We start from the raw sequence: 24,310 nt of genomic DNA, 5'->3' as shown, positions 1-24,310 counted from the left end.
CCTTTCCCATGGGGCTTTGCTTGGCCTTTTCCCTCAGATCACAGCTTGGTAGCTTCCGAATATATCTCCCATCCCTAATGAGTGTCTGAGGCTCAATATGAACTCAAGACATTGTGACTCTTGGCCTGGCACTCTAGGCACTGTGGCACCCCCCCCCCGGCTGCTCCTGCTTGAGGGGAGGGCCGGGAGAGCTTTACAACCCCAAGCCCAACACCGTGGCCTGAGCCTTGGACTTTGTGGCTGACTGGATCCTTCCCAGTGTTGGCTCTGACTTCCCTGCCCCACCTCCCAGCAGGCCTCCTCACCTCTCCTCCTCTGAGACATTATGCCACTTGCTCTCCCAGCTTCGGTCTGGGCAGTAGTCCCAATCCACCTCCTCAGCCATGATGTAATAGGTGCGGACTGTGTGGTAACGCGGCCGGGCTCCGGATCTGCCGTTGTGGCACTTGGAGACGTTGTAAGATGCCCTCATTCCCGCCTGGAGATGGCTGCCTTCTTGGCAGTAGATCTCAAAGCGCCCTGGGGAGAGGAGAAACATGCAAGGGGGGAAGATTGGCCTCAGAATTCCCACTTCTCTCAGGTGGCCATGCAAGAGAGGATCCTGGGTGGGGACCCCTGGGAAATATAATGATAAGGAGCCCGAGGCTAGCAAAATGCTTCCTCTGCAACATCCCCATGAGACAGGGAGAACAAGCATTAACTGACTCCATTTTACAGCGGGGGGCACTGAGGCCCCAGCAAAGCTACTCCAGGCACAGAGAACAGTGCCTACTTAAAAGATGACCAAATCAGCAGTGCACAAACCCACTAGTGCGGATCTATTAATGAGGGGAATGGAGTTTGTGTACATCAGAGGAGAGTGACAGAAACAGGGGGAGACACACAGAGACAGACAACGAGAGCTAGAGACAGAGAGAGACAGAGACAAAGAGAGAAGGAAAGAGAGTGAAGGAGACAGAGACACGGAGAGAGAAGGGGCCGGGCAGGAAGATAGGAGTAAATAGGAAAGGTTCCCCATGGACTAGGCCCCATCAACCATCTTGGGGTTGGGGAGCAGGAGGAGCACTTTACAAGACTCTGACAGGGGGCTCAGTTCAGAGATGTGGGTGGCGGTGACCCAACAGCAGGGCCATGCCCTCTGCCAGCCCCATAGCCCTCCCCCCCCAACTCTGGCCTGGAGAGCCCATCTTGCTGCCTGTCAGTGCTGGGAGCAAGTCGGGCCAGACGACTGCAGGCACCAGCTCAGAACCTGTGGTCTATGGAGCTCTACTGCTCAAAGACTAAGACGTGACTGACTCAAATATCCCCTGTCAAAGGTTCAAGAGTTGAGGCCGCAGGTCAGACATTCATTTTCTTTTAATCTGTGGCTCTTCAGCTCAAGAATCTACTATGGTTCCCTACTACTTGTACAGTGATGCCACAGGGAAGAATGAGGCTACTGGTCTCGAATTCTGCCTCCATTTCTTTGTCCCTTTGTGACTTTGGGCAATTCATTTCCTGAGGGGAGAGAGGGCAGGTTCTCTTCCTAAGAAGAGCTGTCACATCTCTGCTCACTTGCCCACGTGCCCTGATGTGCCAGAGTCCAGAGTTCCCTGCAACTCCACTAAGTCAGGTGGAACCCCAACATGTCCCTCCCCCAGCCTTCCTGCTTCCCAATCTACAATATCAGAGTCATCCTCATCTCCAGCATCTACCTTCTTTTCTCAAGACTGTTCAAGGCCTCTCATGCCTAAACTACCAGCAGCCTCCTCACTAGTCTCCCTGCCTCAAGTCTCTCCTCATCCCAAGCCATCCTCCACAAGCTACTAAAGTGATTTTCCAAAAACAACAGCTGATAATGTTATCTCTTGCCCAAGGACCTTAGATAGCTCCCTATTACCTCAGAGATGACACCTTTTTGCACGCCAGGCCCAAGCTAGCTTTGAAAACCCTCTTCACACTCTCCTGGCTCTTGTGTTCTCTCTCTCTCTCTCTCTCTCTCTCTCTCTCTCTCTCTCTCTCTCTCTCTCTCTCTCTCTCTCTCTCTCTCTCTCTCTCTCTCTCTCTGTCTCTCTCCTTTCTCTCTCTGTCTCTCTCCTTTCTCTCTCTGTCTCTCTGTCTCTGTCTGTCTCTCTCTCTCTCTCTCTCTCTCTCTCTCTCTCTCTCTGTCTCTCTCTCTGTCTGTCTCTCTCTCTCTCTCTCTCTCTCTCTCTCTCTCTCTCTCTGTCTCTCTGTCTCTCTCCTCTTTCTGTCTCTCTCTCTCTCTCTCTCTCTCTCTCTCTCTCTCTCTCTCTCTCTCTCTCTCTCTCTCTTTCTCTGTCTCTCTCTCTCTCTCTCACACACACACACACACACACACACAAACACATACACACACACACACTAGCACATGCCTCCATCCCTGTCTCGCACACGCCTCCGTCCTTGTCTCGCACACCTCTTAGAATCTCCAAACTAAGGACCTCTTAGCGCCGACACGTGATTTCCCATGGGGACAGCTGCTTGACAGCGGGAATGACTTGATGTGTCACTTGGTGACTCATCGGCGCCAAGCATGGCGCCAGGCCCATCAGAAAACGGGGGGCCAGGGATGCTTTGTTCTCAGGGCCCTGCCAACGCTGATACCCTTACTGCCTCAGGCCTGGTGTTGTTTTGGGGTCCCTGTGAAGCTTGGAGCTGTGTTTTGAGTTTACTGCTGGTTATGAAATTCTTTGTTTTGGGGTCCCAGCTATATCTGATTTATGAGTTTTGGGGTGTCCTGTGTATTGGGGTCCCTCAAAGGCCTCATATTCTTTTTAGGGTCCCTACTAACCTTGTTTTGGGGTCCCTGATGGCTGTGAAATTTTTAAGGTCCCTGCAAGACCTGATTTTCTGAGTTTTGGGGTGTCTAAAAGGGTGATATCCTGTTTTTTGGGGTGTCCCTTCTGGGCCTGATGTGTGCATTGGGCTCCCTGTGAGGCCAGGAGATGTGTTTTGGGATCCCTTCCAGACTTGATGTTCTGAGTTTGGGGTGCCTGAAATTTTGATGTCCTGTTTTGGGGGTGTCCCTGCTAGGTTTTATGTTTTGGGGCTCCTGGGAGGCTTGGAGCTGTCTTTTTTCCTAAATGAGGAAAACAGGGATGCTGAGAACAGCAAGCAATCTGGCACTGCACGTGGCGCTCCATACCTGTGGCCTCCCACCTTGGCCAAGCCGAAGGGAGTAATGGGGGGATTCTATCTCCCTCACATATTCTGGGTGATCTGCTTTGAATGCTGCTCCCTTTTGTTTTACTCCCCCCCCATTCAGTAACAGAAAATAAAAAAGTAAGAGGAGGGGCAGCAAAAGTAACCCTGCATCCACCCAGTCTGGGTATGTGTAATACCCCCCAGTATCTCTCATCCTCTCCCACCCCCAACCCCTCCCCCCCTCTGTCTCTTTATACGGAGATTCTCTCAACCAATACAGAAATCGCTTCCCAGTATTCCTGAGGGAAGGTCAGGGGTCTTGGCTAAAGCTTTTCGCTCTGCATTTGCCCCTCGTCTCTTATCATTTCCCCCCACAAAGTTCTCTCTGCCAGTGGTTCGCAATTTGTTTTTCTCTCAAGACCCTTCTGAGAGTCTTTAAATTATGGAGAACCCTTCCCCAAAGAGGTTTTGATTATGTAAGTTATATCTATTAATATTTGCTATGCTTATATATCTCATAGATTTATAGATAATGTACAAATATATATATTTCTTACATATTTATATGATTCTAAATATCTATTTATTACCTATTTTACATAACATAAATATATTTTATATGTAATATATAAATATGTATTTATTACATCTTTATATATTATGTATAAATATCTATTACATATTTTATATAAGTATTTGTATATCCTTATAATATATATGTATTTTTGTGCATGTAGTATGTATATTATATAGTAATTACAAGTTTAGATATAATGTATAAATATCTATTTCTTACATAGATTTATATAAGTATAAATATATATTTATTATGTTTTATATAATATATAAATATATTCATTGTATTTTATATAATATATAAATTGATTATATTTTTATAATATATAAATATATGTTTACTATCTAGTTTATATATAATGTATAAATATCTATCACTTATTTTTACAGAATTTAGAAACATAATATTTACATATAATACATAAATATTAATTACACATCTCTATGATATATAAATATATAACACTTATTATATTTTAGATAATATGTAAATATATTTATATATTTATATCATGTGTAAATATATTACATATTTTATAGAAAATTTATTATATTTTATAAAATATGTAAATATATTTATATATTTATATCATGTGTAAATATATTACATATTTTATAGAAAATTTATTATATTTTATAAAATATGTAAATATATTTATATATTTATATCATGTGTAAATATATTACATATTTTATAGAAAATTTATTATATTTTATAAAATATGTAAATATATTTATATCATGCGTAAATATATTACATATTTTATAGAAAATTTATTATGTTTTATATAATATGTAAAAATATATATTTATATCATGTGTAAATATATTACATATTTTATAGAAAATTTATTATATTTTATAAAATATGTAAATATATTTATATATTTATATCATGCATAAATATATTACATATTTTATAGAAAATTTATTATGTTTTATATAATATGTAAATATATATATTTATATCATGTGTAAATATATTCCATATTTTATAGAAATTTTATTATATTTTATCTAATTTATAAATATATTCACCATACACTTTATATATAATGTATATATATATACATATATATATATATAATATTTATTCTATATTTTCATATATATTGAAATTTCTATTTAAATGGCCAGTTTTGATCTCGTTCCAGAATCCTCAGGGCCACCCCAGAACATCCTCTGAGAACCCCTGCTCTATGCTCTAACCAAAATGGATTATCCTCTGCTCCCAAACCTGCATGCTTTTGTTGGGAATGTCCCTAAGCGTAGATGAACACCCCCACTTCCTGTCCTTACCCAAATGCCCAATGCCCAGCCTGTCTTGAGCCTACCCCCCAATCATCACCAATACTGGAAGCAAGGTTTCCTAATTAGGAAGCAGAATGGCAGGATTGTGCGGGCCTGGGTGTTCCCGAGCCGTAAGGCCCACAAGAGCTGGAGGCACCATGCTCCCCTTACTGTGACCCCGCACCTGGGTCCCCACACCAAGTCATAAAGGCCTGGCTGCCCGAGAGGAGGCTCGTGGGTGGGTTCCTGGCCGCCCTCTCCCCGTCTCTCCCCACTCTCCTGCGGGTGATCTCATCCGCTCTCATGGATTCAATTAGCATGTCCATGTTGTTGTACACGGATGTTTCTCACATATCCTTATTCTGCCCTAACCTCTCGGCTGACCTGCGGGCCCCCATCTCCAGCTGCCTATTACTCGTCTCCGGCTGGATGTCCCACAGACATTGGAAATTCAGCATGTCCAAAACATGTCATCGGCTTCCCCCAAAGCCTCCCTCTCTCCCTGTCGTCCCCACATCCAAGTTGCTGTCAAGACCTGTCAATCTGACCTTTACAACATGTGTCACATATGTTCCAAGGTGCAGGCCCTCACACCTGGAGCGTGATGGTGATTGTTGCTGGGCTGCCTTCCTCAGCCTCTCTACTCATCCTCCGCCAGGGATCTCTGACCCATCAGCCCCTTCTCAACGAACCCCAGGAGCCTCCGAAGCCAAGAGAAGGTCTGTTCTGTGTCCCACGCACTCCATACACACATTTCTTAGACCCTACGTCATGTCCTCCCCTAGACTCTGCAATGCAGGGAAGGGACACAGACCTCTCTGCTGGGCCCCACGAGACCCTCCATCTCCCAGCTCCTTAGCTGCGCCCCTGCCTGGAAGGCCCTTCCTTCTCATCTTCAACTCCTGCCTCCCCTGGCTTCCTTCAGGTCTCAGTTAAAATCCCACCTTATGCAGGAAGCTGAGGGTGGGGAGGGCTTACAAGGGAATAAGAAGGGAATAATAAAGATGATCTCATTTGAGCCTCACATCTCTACTTCAATCCCCATTTTACAGGTTAAGTGACTTGCTCAGGGTCACTTGACTATTAAGAATCTAGGTTGGATTAAAATTCAAGGCTTCCTACAGACTCCAAGTCCAGATGCCCTGAACTTGCTCAATCTCCCATAATACCAGGGTCTCTCTGTTGACTGCGGCCTAGTAGTCCTGCTAGATCCAGTTTGTTCACAGTTGTGTGCAGGTTGATTGGCCCATTAGACTAGAAGCTCGTTTTTTGCCTGACACATAGTAGGTGCTTAATCAATGTATACTGGGAAGACAGTCCCCCCTAAGCCTGGAGGGACTGGGAGGAGAGAGGCCTTGCAGGCTGCCAGTGAAGTCAAGGTCAAGAAGGATGCAGAGATTCCGGTGGTGAGGAGGCGGTGCAATAGGCTGCCTCTCACCATTTCCAGGACCTCCCGATAAGCCAAAGGCCTTACCTGGGGTGTCTGCGTGCATGAGCGCCGTAGCAAAAGTGTGTGGGAAGAGGGACGCTCCAGCCTTCCTCATGCCCAGCATCTCGATGGTGTGGCCCTTGAACATGGCTCCGTGCAAATCAGTCTCCGTGCCCAGGGTGAGGAAGTGCCAGGCCACCGTGTCCCCCTGGCACATGACTAACCCAGGCAGGTTTGAGAAGACAAACCCATTAATAGCTGAAAAAGAGAAAAACAATACAGAGTGGGGGTTAACAGTGCCGGTGGGTTGCATCACCCCAGATCTTACTGGCCCGGCCCAGCCACGGCCTCTGAAGGAGGTTACGGCTGCTGATGACCACTGGCAATATGGGTATTGAGTGAATGAACTCTTCTACAGACTTAGAATGACAATCTCCATTTATTAAGTACCTACTATGTGCCAGGCAACTATCCTGTACACTTATTACCAATATCCCATCTGATCCTCATTGGACTTACACAAAATACTATTGTACCCATTTTACACCTGAGAACACTGAGGTGAAGAGGAGTTCAGGGACTTCTCAGAGGTCACTTGGGCCAAAAGTATCTCCAGCTGATTTGCACCTGGAGCCTTCTTTCAGCCAGGTTTAATTCCACGTGCTCTCTCTCACCTTGCCGGCTGCCCGGTCCAGCAAATGCCCTTTTCAGAGAATTCTCCCATAGAATTATACCAACCACTAACATTTTGGACACCCCTACTACGTGCCAGACACCGTGCTGTACCTCACTGAGCAAAATCAGTGTCTTTCGTGCTTGTAATATTTGTAAAACTGAGATGCTATTTTACTATCCCATTTTATACTCAGAACACAAAGGCAAAGAGTGGTTGTGACTTAGCCAAAGACATTCGTGTAACAAGTACCTGAGGCCTGTTTTGAATGCGGGTCTCATCATCTCCTCCCTCTAGTCACTCAGCTACCAAAGACCGTAATAAATTAAATAAACCTTAAACAGACTTCTCCTATATGACCACACTGACAACAAGCCCACACGAAGCACCTACTAAGCGTCAGGCTCAGGGCTTTCTTGTTTTCGGGCCACAGCAGGAAGCCAGTCCCCCAGTCCCACAAATGGTGCGGTTGAGTTTCCAGTGTCTGGAGAAACTGGGTGATCCCATCCATGGTGGGCCAGACAAGGGAGAGGCAGGATCTGGGGAAGATGGGAGCTGACAAAGCCAGCCTCCTGATCCCAGAATCAATAAGGCAGGCGGCTGTTCACTGTAGACAAACAGCCTTAAGCGGGATTTTCACAACAATCTTAGGCCTTACCTTCAGTATTGTAATTGCCCCTTCAACTTGAAAGAATTAAGGAAAACAGGGCCAAGGGGATCAATCCAGGGCTACTAAGCTAGGCCACGAAGGAAGCCAGCTCTGAACTGAGGACTTCTTTGTTCTACACTTAGTCCTATACACACTTAGTATATGCACTTTGATATGCTGAAAACTAACATTGATTGTGCCCCTACTGTGTGCCATGCAATGTGCTAGAATTTTTCAGTGTTATTATCATATTTAACGTATTCCTGATGTATTCAAAAGGGAGGGATAGAAAATATTCCTTTATAATTACATTGAAAACTAGCATGGATTGTGCCCCTACTGTGTGCCGTGCAATGTGCTAGAATTTTTCAGTGATATTATCATATTTAATGTATTCCTGATGTATTCAAAAGGGAGGGATAGAAAATGCTCCTTTATAATTACACTGAAAACTAGCATGGGTTGTGCCCCTACTGTGTGCCGTGCAATGTGCTAGAATTTTTCAGTGATATTATCATATTTAATGTATTCCTGATGTATTCAAAAGGGAGGGATAGAAAATATTCCTTTATAATTACACTGAAAACTAGCATGGATTGTGCCCCTACTGTGTGCCGTGCAATGTGCTAGAATTTTTCAGTGATATCATTATATTAGATGCCCAGAACATTGTGTGCATTTACATGCAGTACCATAATACCAATTTAACACCTGAGGCCACTAAGATAAAGAGTAGTTAAAGGAATTCCCAAAGGTCCTAAACTCAAATCTTCTTTATTGCAGGCTTAGTTCTATAGATACTAAGCTTACAAGTTTTCTATAAAAATGAAAGTACTTTTAATAGAATAGAAGGGTTTTTTATTGTCCTTTCAGATTACAAAAAACCCCAAACCCTCCCCATAATCTAACCCTAACCATAACCAATGCCCTACTGAGCAATATCATTGTATTTCCTGCCTGTGAGCTTACAGTAACATGAAACACTACTATACCCATTGTACATCTGGGAATACTGAGGCAGAGAGTAGTTGAGAGCATTAACTATGGTCTCTAAGTTCAAAAATGAATCAGGCCCTTTGGAAACTAAAGCCAGCTCCCTAACATGGTAAATGTCATTGTCAGAGAATTTTTGTTTAGAAATATACAGAAAACTAGCATTTAATCCAGTCTAATGATGAACCGTGCACTGTGTCATGCTCTATTTAGTAAAAGAAGCCTACTTTCTGCTCTTGATTTTCTCAGGACTTAAAAAAAGTAATAAATAGATAGACCCATTGCACACCTGAGAATACTGAGGCAGAGTACAGTGAAGAGCCATATCTATGGACTTTAAGTTCAAAAATCAATCAGGCCCACTGGGAACTCAAGCCAGCTCACTAACAGGTTAAATCTCCTTTTCTGAGAATTCCCATGTTGAAATGTACAGAGAAGTAGCATTTAGTGGAGTCTAGGTGTGTACCATGCGCTTTCCCATGATCCACTGAGTATGATCAGTGTACATTCTAATCCTGATCTTCTCTGGGCTTAACAGAATCACTAAATAGATAGACCCATTGTACATCTGAGAACAATGAGGCACAGAACAGTAGAGAGACAAATCCATGGTCTCTAAGTTGAAAAAGTAATCAGGCCCATTGTGCACTCAAGCGAGCTCGCTAACGTAGACAATATCATTTTCAGGGAATTTTCATGTATGAATATGCAGAAAACTACCATTTAGCACACTCTATATCCCATGCTCCTTTTAGGAATATCAATGTACTTTCTGGTCTTGATTCTCAGGAGTTACATAAAGTACTATTAGGCCCATTGTACACCCAATAACACTGAGGCAGAGAGTAGTTGAGAGCCATTTCTATGGTGTCTAAGGTAAAAATGAATCAGGCCCATTGTGCAGTCAAGCCAGCTCATTAACAGGTTAAGTCTCCTTTTCTGAGAATTCCCATGTTGAAATATACAGAGAAGTAGCATTTAGTGGAGTCTAAGTGTGTACCGTGCGCTGTCCCATGATCCACTGAGTATGATCAGTGTACATTCTAATCCTGATCTTCTCTGGGCTTAACAGAATCATTAAATAGATAGACCCATTGTACACCTGAGAATACTGAGGCACAGAACAGTAGAGAGACAAATCCATGGTCTCTAAGTTGAAAAAGTAATCAGGCCCATTGTGCACTCAAGCGAGCTCGCTAACGTAGACAATATCATTTTCAGGGAATTTTCATGTATGAATATGCAGAAAACTACCATTTAGCACACTCTATATCCCATGCTCCTTTTAGGAATATCAATGTACTTTCTGGTCTTGATTCTCAGGAGTTACATAAAGTACTATTAGGCCCATTGTACACCCAATAACACTGAGGCAGAGAGTAGTTGAGAGCCATTTCTATGGTGTCTAAGGTAAAAATGAATCAGGCCCATTGTGCAGTCAAGCCAGCTCATTAACAGGTTAAGTCTCCTTTTCTGAGAATTCCCATGTTGAAATATACAGAGAAGTAGCATTTAGTGGAGTCTAAGTGTGTACCGTGCGCTGTCCCATGATCCACTGAGTATGATCAGTGTACATTCTAATCCTGATCTTCTCTGGGCTTAACAGAATCATTAAATAGATAGACCCATTGTACACCTGAGAATACTGAGGCACAGAACAGTAGAGAGACAAATCCATGGTCTCTAAGTTGAAAAAGTAATCAGGCCCATTGTGCACTCAAGCGAGCTTGCTAACGTAGACAATATCATTTTCAGGGAATTTTCATGTATGAATATGTAGAAAACTACCATTTAGCACACTCTATATCCCATGCTCCTTTTAGGAATATCAATGTACTTTCTGGTCTTGATTCTCAGGAGTTACATAAAGTACTATTAGGCCCATTGTACACCCAATAACACTGAGGCAGAGAGTAGTTGAGAGCCATTTCTATGGTGTCTAAGGTAAAAATGAATCAGGCCCATTGTGCAGTCAAGCCAGCTCATTAACAGGTTAAGTCTCCTTTTCTGAGAATTCCCATGTTGAAATATACAGACACTACATTTAGTGGAGTCTAAGTGTGTACCGTGCGCTTTCCCATGATCCACTGAGTATGATCAGTGTACATTCTAATCCTGATCTTCTCTGGGCTTAACAGAATCACTAAATAGACCCATTGTACATCTGAGAACAATGAGGCACAGAACAGTAGAGAGACAAATCCATGGTCTCTAAGTTGAAAAAGTAATCAGGCCCATTGTGCACTCAAGCGAGCTCGCTAACAGGGTAAATGTGCTTTTCTGAAAATATTCATGTATGAATATGCAGAAAACTACCATTTAGTGCACTCTATGTCCCATGCACTGTCCCATGTTCCTTTTAGGAATATCAGTGGTGTGCCTTCTGCTCTTGATGTACTCAGGAATTACAAAAAGTACTATTAGACCCATTGTACACCTGAGAATACTGAGGCAAAGAATAATTGAGAGCTATTTCTATGGTCCCTAAAGTAAAAATGAATCAGGCCACTTGGGAACTCAAGAGAGCTCACTAACAAGCTAAATGTGCTTTTCTGAGAATTTTCCTGTATGCATATGCCAAAAAATGCATTTAGTGCACTCTATGTCCCATGCTCCTTTTAGTAATATCAGTGTGCCTTCTCCTCTTGATATTCTCAGGAGTTATATAAAGTAATATTAGACCCATTGTACACCTGAGAATGCTGAGGCAGAGAATGACTGAGTGGTTTACATGTGGTCACTACTAATGGACATGCTCAGGATATTCTCAGGAGTTACTTGACATACAATTATGCCCATTTTACACCTGAGAACACTGAGGCTAAATGTAGTTGAGTGACTTATCTAAGGTCACTAACTCAGAACAGGAATTGGGCCAATTTTGTACTCAAACCAGCTGTGTACCATAAAAAATGCCCACGGGTGCTACTGCCAACTAGCATTTCACACAGCCCTACTATGTGGCATTTAGTTAACATCGCCACATACCTCAGTCACCTTGCAGCCCAGCTTGCTAACTAATTGATATGTTAAATGGGCTTTTGAAAGACTTCTTAACCACAATGACAACTCCAATTTAGGCAGCACCTACTATGTGCCAAGCAATAAGCATGGCACTTTTTACAATCATGTCATCTCACGTGATCCCACAACAACTCCAGCACTTAGATACAAATTATCACACTGGCTTTAAACTTGAGAGCTCTGTGGCCAAAAGGAATGGCCTAATGCTAGCTGGGAAGTGCCCAGCCAGTTCTGAACTACAGACTTCCTGCCTCTGGGCTCACTGCTCTATATGACGGCCTACCTGGGTCAATTGTCCAAAGGGAAGTTTGCTTCCATACACTGATTCTGCAGAAAGGGAAACTGGGGATTGGGAATTGGGCATTGGGAATTAGGAACTGTGAACTGGGAATTGGGGATTGGGAATTGGGAACTGGGAATTGGGAACAGGGAATTAGGGATTGGGAATTTGGAACTGGGAACTGGTAATTGGGGATTGGGAATTGGAAATTGGGAATTGGGAATTGAGAACTGGGAATTGGGAATTGGGAACTGGGAATTGGGGATTGGGAATTGGAAATTGGGAATTGGGAACTGGGAATTGGGGATTGGGAATTGGGAATTGGGAACTGGGAATTAGGGATTGGGAATTTGGAACTGGGAACTGGGAATTGGGGATTGGGAATTGGGAACTGGGAATTGGGAATTGGGAACTGGGATTGGGGATTGGGAATTGGAAATTGGGAATTGGGAACTGGGAATTGGGGATTGGGAATTGGGAATTGGGAACTGGGAATTAGGGATTGGGAATTTGGAACTGGGAACTGGGAATTGGGGATTGGGGATTGGGGATTGGGGACTGGGGATTGAGCTGACAGGTTCAGGGATTTCTGATGTGATTCTGGCTCTCTGGCTCTGTCCTCTCAGCTCGCACATTGGGGAACTAAGATGCAGATTGGGGAAATGACCAAAGGCCTCACAAATGCTCTAAGGCCCGTCCCAGCTATGTCCAAATGGGGAAAGTGGGCCTGAGGGAGGATGACTTGGGATCATGGGCCAGAGTGGGGAAGGGCCTCAGTGGCCTGTAAAAAGGAGTTTGAGTTCCTGTCCGGCTTGAGATCTAAGCTTTAACCCTAGATTTGCCTCCTTGACCTTAGGTTCCTCATTTACCCCATCGGGGTCCCAGATCTCTTTTTCTCCCAGAGTCCTTCAGCATCCTAGGGAAACCCACGGGGCCCTTCTCAGAATCATGTTTGTGAATGTACATAATCAGATAGGGAGCACCACAGAGGACACCCCCAGTATCAAACAAGAGGGATCCCCAAATTCCTACAAAGCCAGATCACAGGCTCTCGTAGCTGGGGGGGGGGGCTTTTTTTTAACCACATGAGTCCAGACAGTGAGGATGGCAGCTCAGACGTGGCACAGCAAAAGCTGTGAGAGACAGCTCAGAGACAGAACAAAAGGCTTGCAAATGGCTTTTTCTAGCCATTTCTTCCCAAAGAATGGGGTTTTTCCACTAGCAACATTGCCCCCTGCTGGCTGGAGAAGGCACCACGCCCAGATAACAGCTTTTGAAAGCCATTCCTTTGCCATTTGAGCTGCAGATTCAATCAGCAAACATTTAGGGAGTGCCTTCAAGGCTCCAGGCGCTGCCGCAGGGTTTGAATTCGAGCAGAAAGGAAGCAATCTTCCTGGCCAAGATGCTCAAAAGCAGCCCACCCGGCAGCCCAGTCCCAGGGGGAAGTAGCAGAGCTCCAAACTGCCACGCCCTGTCTACAGCTCCAGGGGCTTCACTCTGCAAAGCCCCCCGCGGCAGCAGCTTCTATAATTGCTGCCAATATGGAGAGTCTTTTTGGCCCCCTGTGCCCCTGCAATAACCCCATAAGGGGCCAGGTAGCTCAGTGGGTAGCGCTCAGGGCCTGGCCGTGGGAAGACCTGCATTTAAATCCGGCCACGGACCCTTATAGCTGTGTGATCTGAGACAATATTACTTAACTCAAAAGTGCCTCAGTTTCCCCAAGTACAAAATGAGGCATTATGATAACCACAGTATCCAATGAGATAATAATTGTAAAGCACATAATAGGTGCTTAATAAATATTTATTAGAGGAGTACAGCTTTTGAGCTACAAGGCACCTCAGGGACCATGTACTCCACTGGTTCTCAAAGAGTGGCCCCACTTCTCCCAGAGAGCCTTTCAGGTTCAGTGATGACAAAGGCCTAGCTATTTTTCCGGTTGTAAAACAAGTGTACTTTGTAAGAAGATAAATTTTACAAGCTCTTTGGAGGGATCCTCAATATTGTTTGTCTTCTATTTTATTTTTTGTGAGGCAATTGGAGTTTAGTGACTTGCCCAGGGTCACACAGCTAGGAAGTGTTAAGTGTCTGAGGTCAAATTTGAACTCAGGGCCTCCTGACTTTAGGGTTGTTGTGCCATCTAGCTGCCCGCCCTCAATCATTTTTAAGAGTGGAAAGGGGTCCTGAAACCAAAAAAGTTTAAGAACTGGTCCAACCCCCTCATTTTATGGAAATAGAAACTGAGGCTCGGGGAGAGGAAGGGACCTGTCCAAAGTCACCCAGTCTGTGACTGGCAGTCAGGATTTGAAGCTGGGCCTTCCAGACCCAGCATTCTTTCTGCTGCGTCCCAGTGCCCCCAATCCCTCGTCTGTTCTATTCACTGACAAATGTCCTCCTGTCTAGCCCTGGACATTTCACTGCTTTAACCAAAAGCTTGGTGGAGAATGCAGGAAGTGGGGAGGTGGACAACATGAACCTCTGCCCAGGAGCCTTACCGTGCATCTTGTTGGAGGCTAGGAAGCTCTCATCACTCTCTAAGACATCTTTTTGGTCCAACATGGCGGCGTCCTTGTTGGTGCTGCTGTACCAGCTCTGGTTCTCATCAAAGACAGTGAAGAGAAGGAAGAACTCCTTGTCCACACCTTTCTGCAGGTGCCAGGGAGAGAACAGAAGAACACAGGTCATAGATCTGGAGCTATAGTGCCAGGCTTGCTGTCTGAAAGACCCGAATTCAAATCCTGCCTTAGACACTTGCTGGCTCAGTGACCCTGAGCAAGTCACTTAACATCTGGGCCTCAGTTTCTTCAGCTATAAAATGGGGACAATAAAGCACCTTCTTCACAGTGCTACGAGAGGATCACGTGAGCTTTGCAAGCCTTAAAGCTCTATAACAATGTTAGCTATTATTATTATTTTGCTGAGGCAATTGGGGTTAAGTGACTTGCCCAGGGTCACCCTGTCAGGAAGTGTTAGATTCTGAGGCCAAATGGAACTCAGGTCCTCCTGACTTCAGGCCTAGTGCTCTATCCACTGCAGACCACTTAGCTGCCCCTATCATTATTACTGTTGAATCCAACCCTCTTATCTTTGAGGAAACTGAGGCGCAGGGAAGTGAGCCACCTTGCCCACCAGCACTGAGCTAGCAAATGGCTAAGGGAGAATTTAAACTGTAGTGTTGTTCCCCATTCCAAATGTGGAACTGCATCCTGTGTGGTAGCCCACTGCCTCTCTGAATGACTCCACATGGCAAGTGGGGCTCCCCGGCCCCCAGCCCGAAGCCCAGGGCCCAGAAACAGTGCCTGGCTGGGAGAAGCCTCCTGGGCGGTCTGGGGGCCTGTGTCCAGGGGAGGGGGAGAGCAAGGGAGAGGACTAGGGACTGGGCCAGGAACTAAACACAAAGTGGGGTACATGAGGGAGCCAGACTAATGGGAGGGGGAAAAACAGCAATGTAAAGCAACATAAGCAAGAAAGGGGCAAAACTTGGGGAGTTCTTCACAATAAAGTAGCCCATAACTCAGTGACTATGACATGGGAGCTGACAGCTTCAGAAAGAGCAGCACAGAGAGAAGCCATCCACATGCCCTAAAGCCCCACGGCGCCCCCTGAGCGCCCCTCCACCACCCCACAAGCGGCCTTAGCAGGCAACGTCTCTGGGCCCGGCCCGAGCCCAGCCCGGCGCCCCCTCCGTCTCGCCCCACCTGCTTGCCATTGGCCTCCAGGGAGCCCGCCTTGCAGACCAGAAGGGGCCCTATCAGGCCGGAGTTGGTGTCCTTCACGGAATTTACGGCCGAGAAATACATCCAAGTGAGACAGGCCGGGTCCTTGGCGGTGGGGCCGGCGTGGGGAGGCACCGTCCAGCGGTATGTGACCTTCTCGAAGGACTTGGCGACCAAGCCATGTTGATGTGACCCTGGAGGGAATGACAGGGGGAGAGATTTATGGCTGGAAGGGACCTCAAAGGCTATCCAACCCGGGGCTCTTAATCTTTTAGGGGGGCACGAACTCCCCTGGTGACCCTTTTCAGAATCGTGATTTTAAACGCACAGAATAAAAGCACAGGATGACCAAGGAAGCCAATTCTATTCAAATGCAGTTGTCAAAATGGTTTCTAAAAGTTCAGAGACATCAAGAGCCTCAGATCAAACATCAAACTTTCATTTTACAGATAAGGAAACTGAGGACCAGGGAGAAGTGACGTGGCCAAGGTCACGCAGGTAGTTAGTGATTGGGCTTCCAAAGTCAGAATTCTGGCCACTGGCACCACGCTGCCTCCCACAAGGCAGCAATGGAACCAAATAATTCTGCTCAACCAGGCCTGAGATCAGCTACTTCTAGGGGCCCAGCCTTATCCCAGAGAGGTGGAAAGCTTCACAGGGGAGGCCGTGTGAGGTCTAAGCAAGACATCCAGTGTATTACAATTCTGCCATTGGCTAATAAGGAAAGTTACTGCCCTTCTCTTAGGGCCTTGGTTTTCTCATCTGTAAAATGGGAGTGATGGTATTTGTAGATGGAATGGGAGAGGGGCCTAGGTGGTGCTACAGTGGAGAGAATACCAGGCCCAGAGTCAGGAAGATTCAGACGCTATATATGTGACCCTTGGCAAGTCACACGACCCTGCTTACCTCAGTTTCCTGAGATAAACTGTCATGTGTCAGGTGGAGCTAGCTGGCCTAGGACTAGCTGTGATCAGAATCCAAGGCCCAGAGAGGCCCAGGATGTCAGGGAAACCATCCCAGCAAGCTCACTGACCCCAAAATGGCTTCCCTGAAAGGTGATGACTCCCCATCCTTGAAAATTTGCGAGCAGAACCCAAAGTCTGCTTGCTGACAGTGTGCCAGTTGGGATTCCTTTTGTAGAGGGCCCCTCCTGACCCTTCCAGGTCCCCAGTACAACCTAACGAAGCACCTTAGCCTGGATGTGCCCTTGATGCAGGACCAGGAAATCCAGACCTGAATCCTCCATATTTCTCCCTACTGCATTTCATCATCTTTCAGTCTTAGTATGACTGCAGGGCAGTCTGCTCCAGTGAGGGATCATGGGAGCAATTTGGTATAGAATAAACATCTATCTCTAAGGCAACCAACCAGCCACTTAGCTAGCGCTCTTGTCACTGGGCAAAGCAGGCTGTGCAAGGGAAGGCCGCTGCCTGTGAGCCTGGCCCCCCAAAGCCCCTAGCCTGGAACTGACCATCATTATACACGATGCCCTCGTAGTCCTTTTCATAGAAGACGCCATGGGGCTGAATGCTGAACGGCTGGGAGGCTCGGTTGTAGAATAGCACCTCGATGGTGTCACCCACCTCGGCCCTGATCACCGGCCCTGCACAGGGGAGAAAGGAAGGAGGTCTGAAAGAAGGATTTTGGGAAAGGAGGCAGAGGGGGAAGAGACAGGAAGGGAGAGAGGGAGAGACACAAAGGAAGGCCCTGCTTGTGCACCTAGGGTGCTTAGTGAGGGCTTCTTCACATATTCAAACTGGAGAGAGCTCAGGCTTTGTCTCTGGGTGTCCAGCACCAAGGACAATGCCTGGTCTACAGGAGGTCCTAATTATTGCCCATCCTCCATCTGTAGCCTCCAGGCAGGTCTCCCCAGGCACAGTGGCTGATCTGTCCCAGTTCTCTGGCCTGCCCCGGCCTCATGCTCTGGAGGCCCCACTCAACCCTGCCAAGGCTCACCCATGATGCCTAGGTGCAAGCTTTCTTCGGACGGTGGCATCCTCATCTGGAAGGTCTCGTCCGTGTACTGGATGTAGCGGACTTTCCAGTAACTGCCTCCGATCCGACTGGAACTCTTCTGGAAGAACTTTTCTGAGTCGCTAAGACAGGGAGACCCAATTGTCACATGACTTCACTCCCCATCTCCCCCGCCTCTTGGGAGCCCCAGGCCTTGGTGCAAATGACTGAAGAGGGCAATAGACATGGCAAGCCGGGGAACTTGGGTTCAGGCCATGGTTCCAAAAGTTACTGGACTGATTATGGGATAATCAACTGTGAGGGATGTGGCTCTTTTCAACAATGAGGTGATTCAGGCCAGTTCCATGATCTTGTGATGGGGAGAGCCATCTGTACCCAGAGAGGACTGTGGGAACTGAGGGTGGATCACATTTTCACTTTTTTGTTGTTTTTTTGTCTGCTTGTTTCTTTTTTTCTCATTTTTTCCCTTTTTGATCTGATTTTTCTTGTGTACCATAATAAATGTGCAAATATGTATGGAAGAATCACACATGTTTAACCTGTCTAGGGGAAGGAAGGGAGATACATTTGGAACACACAAATGTACTTTTGCAAGGGGGAAGGCTGAAACTAGCTTTGCGTGTAGTTGGAAAAATTTTAAAAAAGCTATTATTATAAAAAAAAAAGTTATTGGCCTGTGCAACCCAGAAATACTGCTGTTGGGCATGGACTCCAAGGATCAAGGGGAAAGTCCCCTGGACAGAAAAGATTGATCAAAGAACTGGGAAGAAAATGAGTGGAATCAGCTGAGAATGTCTGAAGAAACCAGTACCAGGATGGATGGATGATCATTGCCCAGAAGGAAACAGGATGGTGACTCAGGAAGAACTGGTTTCAAAGCTGACCTCGGACACTTACTAGCTGGGTGACTTTAGGGTAGTCACCTGCCCTCCGTGGGCCTTAGCTGAGGGGTTTGGATTGGGAGGCCTGGGAGGCTCCTTTGCAGTGACAGAGATATAAGCCAATGATCAATTCAGTGACCAATCATGACTTCGCAGGACCCTTGGTGAAGCAGAGGGGCCATGGATGAGAGGGGTGGAATAAGGCAGTCCTACAATGTCAATATGGTGGCTTGTTTCCTCTAGACTTATTGTTATAAAGAGGGTTTGCTGATTTTAGGGTGAGGGGCATCATGGGGGAAGCAATGGCAATGGAAAAACTTAGAAATCATTCACTAAACATTAAAAACAAAAAAAGAAATGTACTGTCCCCCATCTCCACGGGACACTGGGCAGGCAGCCCGGCCCAAAGTGTAGCCGTGGGCCCCGTCCCTCCCCGCTGGCCATGTCAACACTGCCTGCCCCTGCCCCAAACACAGGCTCCCTGCCCCCTGAACTCTGGCAAATAAATAGTGTCAGATTGAGTAGGGGGATCTGGCTCCAAGGCTACTGAGCGGGGGACCTCGGGCCAATCCCTCAGTGTCCAAAGCTGTAAAACGAGCCCCTCAGAATTGATGAGCCCTCTGACACAGAACAAAGAATTTCAGAGCCTCCAAAGCAGGTTCAAAGCCGCTCCCAAGGACTACGATTTTCATTTTCCCGAGATGAAGTGATTTGCCCAGGGTCACCCAGTGAGTGATTGCGGCAGCCAGGATTCCAGGCCAGGGCCGCTGACTGGGTCTCCATGGTACAGATGACCCGGAGGAAGCAGCAACTCTTTCCTTTGGATTCCTGGGCCAGTACACAAACCTGCCTCATGGAAGGGGACTTCCTGTTGAAGGCCTCTTCTGGGAGCTGCCCTGGAACCCTGATTCTCTAACGTGTGTGTGTGTGTGTGCCCTAGCACTGACTGGAGAGTTTCCAGTGTGAGGAAACTCTCAGTGTAGAAACTCCCTCCACCAAAGCAGATAGGTGCTCCCTCTATAACTTACAGCCTGATCACATGACCAGGGTCACATGACCAGAACACATCACAGGCAGGATTCCATCCCAGGTGTTTCTTCCCAAATCCCAGGCCATCCACTCATAAATACAGTCTCTCATAAGCACCTCCCTGTTGTCAAGTATTGCGAAAGGTTTCCCTCTCCTGTCTCCTGACAGCAAAGGCCGAGGCCTTCTCTGCTGTCTTGTCCTCAACCTTGCACTATCTCGCAGGAGGCCGAGGGCTCCTCCACCCAAGGTTGGCTCCCCTCACCTCCTCCCACTCCGTGGGGCCAGGCCGGGCTGGGGAGGATGTCAGGACACCCAGAGGAAAGGGTAAGAACAGTCAGTCCCGCCACAGGACTGGCCGTCTCTTTCCCTTCCTCCCCTTCCCAGGCTTATCTGGGCTGCTGGAGGAGGGAGCCACGTCCCACGCTTCTCCACAATGAGTTACTTTAGCAGGAAAAAACCTTGGATTTGGAACCAGAGTTGCTACAACTTACTGGGTAGGGGACCTCTCTGGACCTCAGTTTCCTTATCCGTAAGATAAAAGGAGTTAGCCCAGATTTTCTCTAAGGACCCTTCCAGCTCTAACACAATATGGCTTTGAGAAACAAAAAGGCAAAAAACCCAGGGGCCACCTGCCCATCATCCCAAGTCTAGAGAAGGAAGGGGCCTTGGAGGCCAGCTGGTCCACGCCCCTCATTTTACAGAGGGGGAAACTGAGGCTCAGGGAGGGGAAGGGACTTGTCCAATATCACACATAGGAGCCCATGTCTAGAGAGGGAAGAGCTTCAGAGGCCACCTGGTCCAACCCTCTCATTTTACAGAGGGGGAAACTGAGGACCAGTAGGGGAAGGGACTTGCCCAATCTCAACAAAGGCCTTTGGAGGCCAGCTAGTGCGGCTCCCTCTTTTTATAGAGGAGCAGATCATGACCCCTGCCCAACATTGCCCACACTGAAGGGCCTCCAGAAAGCATCTCATGCAATCACTTCATTTTTCAGGTGAGGAGCCAGAGGGGACAAATGACTTATCCAAAGTCACAAAGTAGCAAGATTTGAACGTGATTCCTCTTGACTGCAAAGTCAGAGCTCTTACAGCTTTGGCCCCCGGACTGCCCTGCTTCAGTCACTGTTATAAAACTTCCCAGCTCGAGCCAGGCTCTGGGCCTGAGCTGTTCGTGCATATAGCACCACCATGAGACTCGCAGTGTATCACAACTCAGCCAGGAGGGATTTTAATGTTTCTGGCCCAAAAATGAGCTGGGAGAGGTGGGCGTGGGGGGGGAGGTGAAAGGAAAGAGAAGGGAAAAGGGGGAAAGCAAGGGTGAGAGGGCGTGGGTGCCCGGGACAGGGCCACCTCTTACCTGCCAGGCTCCTGGAGGCTCTTCCCAGTCCTTCCATCTCTCCTTGTAGGTCCATAGTCCCAGCTCTCCTCAGAGGCCACAATGAAGTACTGGCGGACTAGGCCTCGAAGGGCAGGTATCGGGGCGGGCAAGGAGCATAGCTTGACCTCATAGAGGGCCTGCATGCCATCTGGAGAAGGAACACCACGGTGGGCAGGGGATAGGAGCCCCGAGCCCATGTCAGCACCAGGCCCGACGCCACACTGTGACGTACCCAACGCAGGGCCCACTGTCCCTCTAAACACCGGGAGGACGCTTCCATCCTAGCACTGGGGAAGTGTTTGCAGGTGGGGGAGTAAAGAGATGGAGCCATTGCTCTCCTTTCCTTTAACCCCATTTCCTTCCCCTCATTTGCTTCTGAACTCAGCACTGGCTTCTGCTCATCATCCAACTAAAAGTGCTCTCTCCCTGGTTACCAACAACATCCTGACACTAAATCTTCTCAGTCCTCGGTCTTGCTGACCACCCGGCAGCCCTGGACACTACAGATCACCCTCTCCTCCCCTGAGACCTTCTGTGTCTCCTGATCCTCCTCCTCCCTAGCAGGCTGCTCCTTCCCAGCATCCTTTGCCAACTCCAGGACATGCCTGTCACCAGGGAGCTCCTCCCCTCTGAACTGTCTCATCAGCTTCTAGACCTGACCCCTCATCACCAGCTTTGGGGGCCTCTCCAATCAGGTGTCCCATGAGCATCTCTTAATCAACATGTCCAAAACAGGTCATTTTCTTTCCCCAAAACTTTCCCTTCTTCCCAACTTTCAAGGTGATGGCCACGCTCCCGGTCCCCCAAACTCACTACGTCCATTGTGAGCTTACAATGCAACTTTCTATATGACCCCCATTACAGCATCTTCAGACTCTCCCCATGTTTCCGGGGCTCCATGTGGACACCCTGGCCCAGAGCCCCTTCCTTTCCCAGAGTCCCTGCTGCTTTCCTCCCTCCCCCCAAGGGAGCCAGTAGCACCCCAACACCATACCTCTCAGGTGACTGTTCACTTGACAGCTCAGTAGCCACTTGCCGGGGACCTGGGGCACCATCTCGGCAGCCACAAAGGTGGCGGGGAACAGGGAGACCACGTCGGTGCGGTGGCCCCGGACCGTCAGCAATTGCCCGGGGAAGAAGGCCGTGTGCACGTCCACCTCGCTGCCCATGCCAAACAAGTGCCAGGCTACGCGATCCCCGGCACACATGCTCAGCTCAGGCAGGTTCCCAAAGACGTAGCCATTGATTGCTGTAAAAAGTATCAAGATTACCAAGTACAAGCATTAGAGCTACAAGGGACTGCAGAGAATATCCAGCCCAGACCCACTCTGGGGGAGGAATCCAAGGTCCAGGGAGGCGAAAATGACTTGTCTAAGGTCACACAAGTTGACAGTGCAGAATCTGAACCCAGGCCCTCTGGCTCCCCATTTTCCCTGGCAAAAGGCCTCATTCCCTTCAGCACTCAAGTTTCCGCCAAGTCATGGTTCTGGGGTCCAGGGAGGGGACAGAAGAAGAGGGGAAGGTCCTCGTTATATAGGGATCCAGATCAGGCCTCTTCAGGATGGCGAGAGAGAGGCTCCGACAGCAGCATCATCAACAACTGCTCCCTGGCAGTTGTGTGGGGCTTTAAGGTTTGCACAGTGATCAAAGGCTAAACAATCCTGACAGGCCCCGGTGAGACAGGGATGACCTTCATTGGCTCGTCTCAAAAACAAGGGATGAGGGCTTGGAGGACCGTGGCCCCAGACCCGGCAGGGATCCCAGAGGCCAGTTAGTCCGATCCCTTCGTTTGACAGAGGAGAAAACTGAGGCCCAAGGAGGATTAAGGGTTTGCTGGCTCGAGATCCCAGTAAGAAAAGGAGCTCTGGCCAGAGCAGTGCCCAGTAGGAAGGCCGAAACCTGACTTCTAGTCCTGGGACTCCGCTGATCTGCCCAGCAAGTCGTCGCACCTTTCAGCCTCAGTTTTCCCACCTGGAAAAACTTGGCACGAAACACTTCACTTTTGCAGCTTCCATCAGTCAGGAGCCAAGCGTTCATGAAGTACCTCCCAGGTGCACCTGCACGGCCCTGTCCAAGGTACTGAAGATACAACAGCAGCACAAGCCAGGCCCTGCCCTCAAGGAACCTACAATCCCAGGGGGCCACAACGCGCCCAGGAATAGATACAAACAAGCTGTAGACAGGATACCAGGGAAATGACCAATAGAGGGAAGGCCCTGGGATGAAGAGGCCTTGGGGAGGCTTCCTGGAGGAGGAAGGCCCTTCTCAAGGTGAGCCACAAAGAAGAAGAGAAATATGGGCTATGCAAGGATCACGTAAGGGGTTTGGGGGGCTGAGAGAGACATGGCTGTGTGTGATAGAGATGGAAGAGAAGTTACACTCGGTGGTCTCCAAGGGCTCTTCCCCTTTTAGAGCTGGGAGTCTCCATTTTACAGATGAGGAAACTGAGACCCAGAGAGGTAAAGACACTTATTCAGGGTCACACAGAGAGGAAGGAATACTTTCAGAACTCGCAACCACACAATCAGAAAAGGTCCAGGTTTACGAAAAATCAGTAAGGGCACGGAGACCTTGCCCGTGCTAAGCCCTCTCTCCTGGCCATATCCCAAGCCCTCCTGGGGCCCCAGCTTGGCTCATACCTCCTGCCTGGCTACAACCTCCCTGTCCCTCATACTGAGAGGGAAGCAGGGCGTATTGGGAGGATGGCCCTAAGATGTGAGGTCAGAAACCCAGTCTTGGGACTGGAGGGATCATGGGACTCTGTGTTTAGAGACAGCCAGTCTCGGTTCTGCCTCCAGAATCAAATACACCATGCTCAGTTTGGCATTCAAGGCCTTTCCTAAGCCATCCCTCTCCTGCCTTTTTGGTCTTCTCTCCCCTTACTTCCCTGCAGTTTGCTTGAGCCCACTGACCTTGGCCTCCAGGCTACTGCTCCTCCACCTCTCAGCTCTGGGCATTCTCCCCAGTCTTGAAACCCGCTCCCGCTCCCCTTGAACTCGTGACCCAGCTGGCTTCCTGTAAGTCCCCACTAAAGCCTTCCCCAAGCCTCTGAATGCCAGGGCCTTCCTTCGGCTCATGATTTCCTCTCTCCTGCATACAGCTAGCTTTGTATATATTTATTTACAGGTCATCTCCCCCTTAGATCACAAGTTCCTTGAGAGTTCGTGCTGTTTTTCTCCCCCTTTTGTATCTCCGACACTTAGCGCAATGCCTGACACAGCAGGTGCTCAATAAATGCTCATTTTATCTTATATCCCAAGGGTCTAACAGAGTAG

General features: G+C 47.7%; 1 protein-coding gene across 3 annotated transcripts in view; it reads right to left on the bottom strand.

Moving 5' to 3' along the window:
* HEPH (hephaestin) overlaps positions 1 to 24,310 on the bottom strand; it is a 59,019-nt gene that overhangs the window by 17,048 nt on the left and 17,661 nt on the right. For all 3 annotated transcript variants that reach the window (XM_074277728.1, XM_074277727.1, XM_074277729.1), the window contains exons 6-13: positions 22,030 to 22,284; positions 21,015 to 21,183; positions 17,731 to 17,870; positions 17,246 to 17,377; positions 15,757 to 15,968; positions 14,554 to 14,704; positions 6,485 to 6,697; positions 306 to 519 (exon numbers count right to left, since the gene is read on the bottom strand). In XM_074277728.1, the coding sequence (XP_074133829.1) occupies positions 306 to 519; positions 6,485 to 6,697; positions 14,554 to 14,704; positions 15,757 to 15,968; positions 17,246 to 17,377; positions 17,731 to 17,870; positions 21,015 to 21,183; positions 22,030 to 22,284 (1,486 nt within the window). The remainder of the gene's footprint in view (positions 1 to 305; positions 520 to 6,484; positions 6,698 to 14,553; positions 14,705 to 15,756; positions 15,969 to 17,245; positions 17,378 to 17,730; positions 17,871 to 21,014; positions 21,184 to 22,029; positions 22,285 to 24,310) is intronic.

This window comes from Sminthopsis crassicaudata, chromosome X (assembly GCF_048593235.1).
Source record: "Sminthopsis crassicaudata isolate SCR6 chromosome X, ASM4859323v1, whole genome shotgun sequence".
Classification (NCBI taxonomy): Eukaryota; Metazoa; Chordata; class Mammalia; order Dasyuromorphia; family Dasyuridae; genus Sminthopsis; species Sminthopsis crassicaudata.
This window is presented reverse-complemented; position numbering and strand designations above follow the sequence as displayed.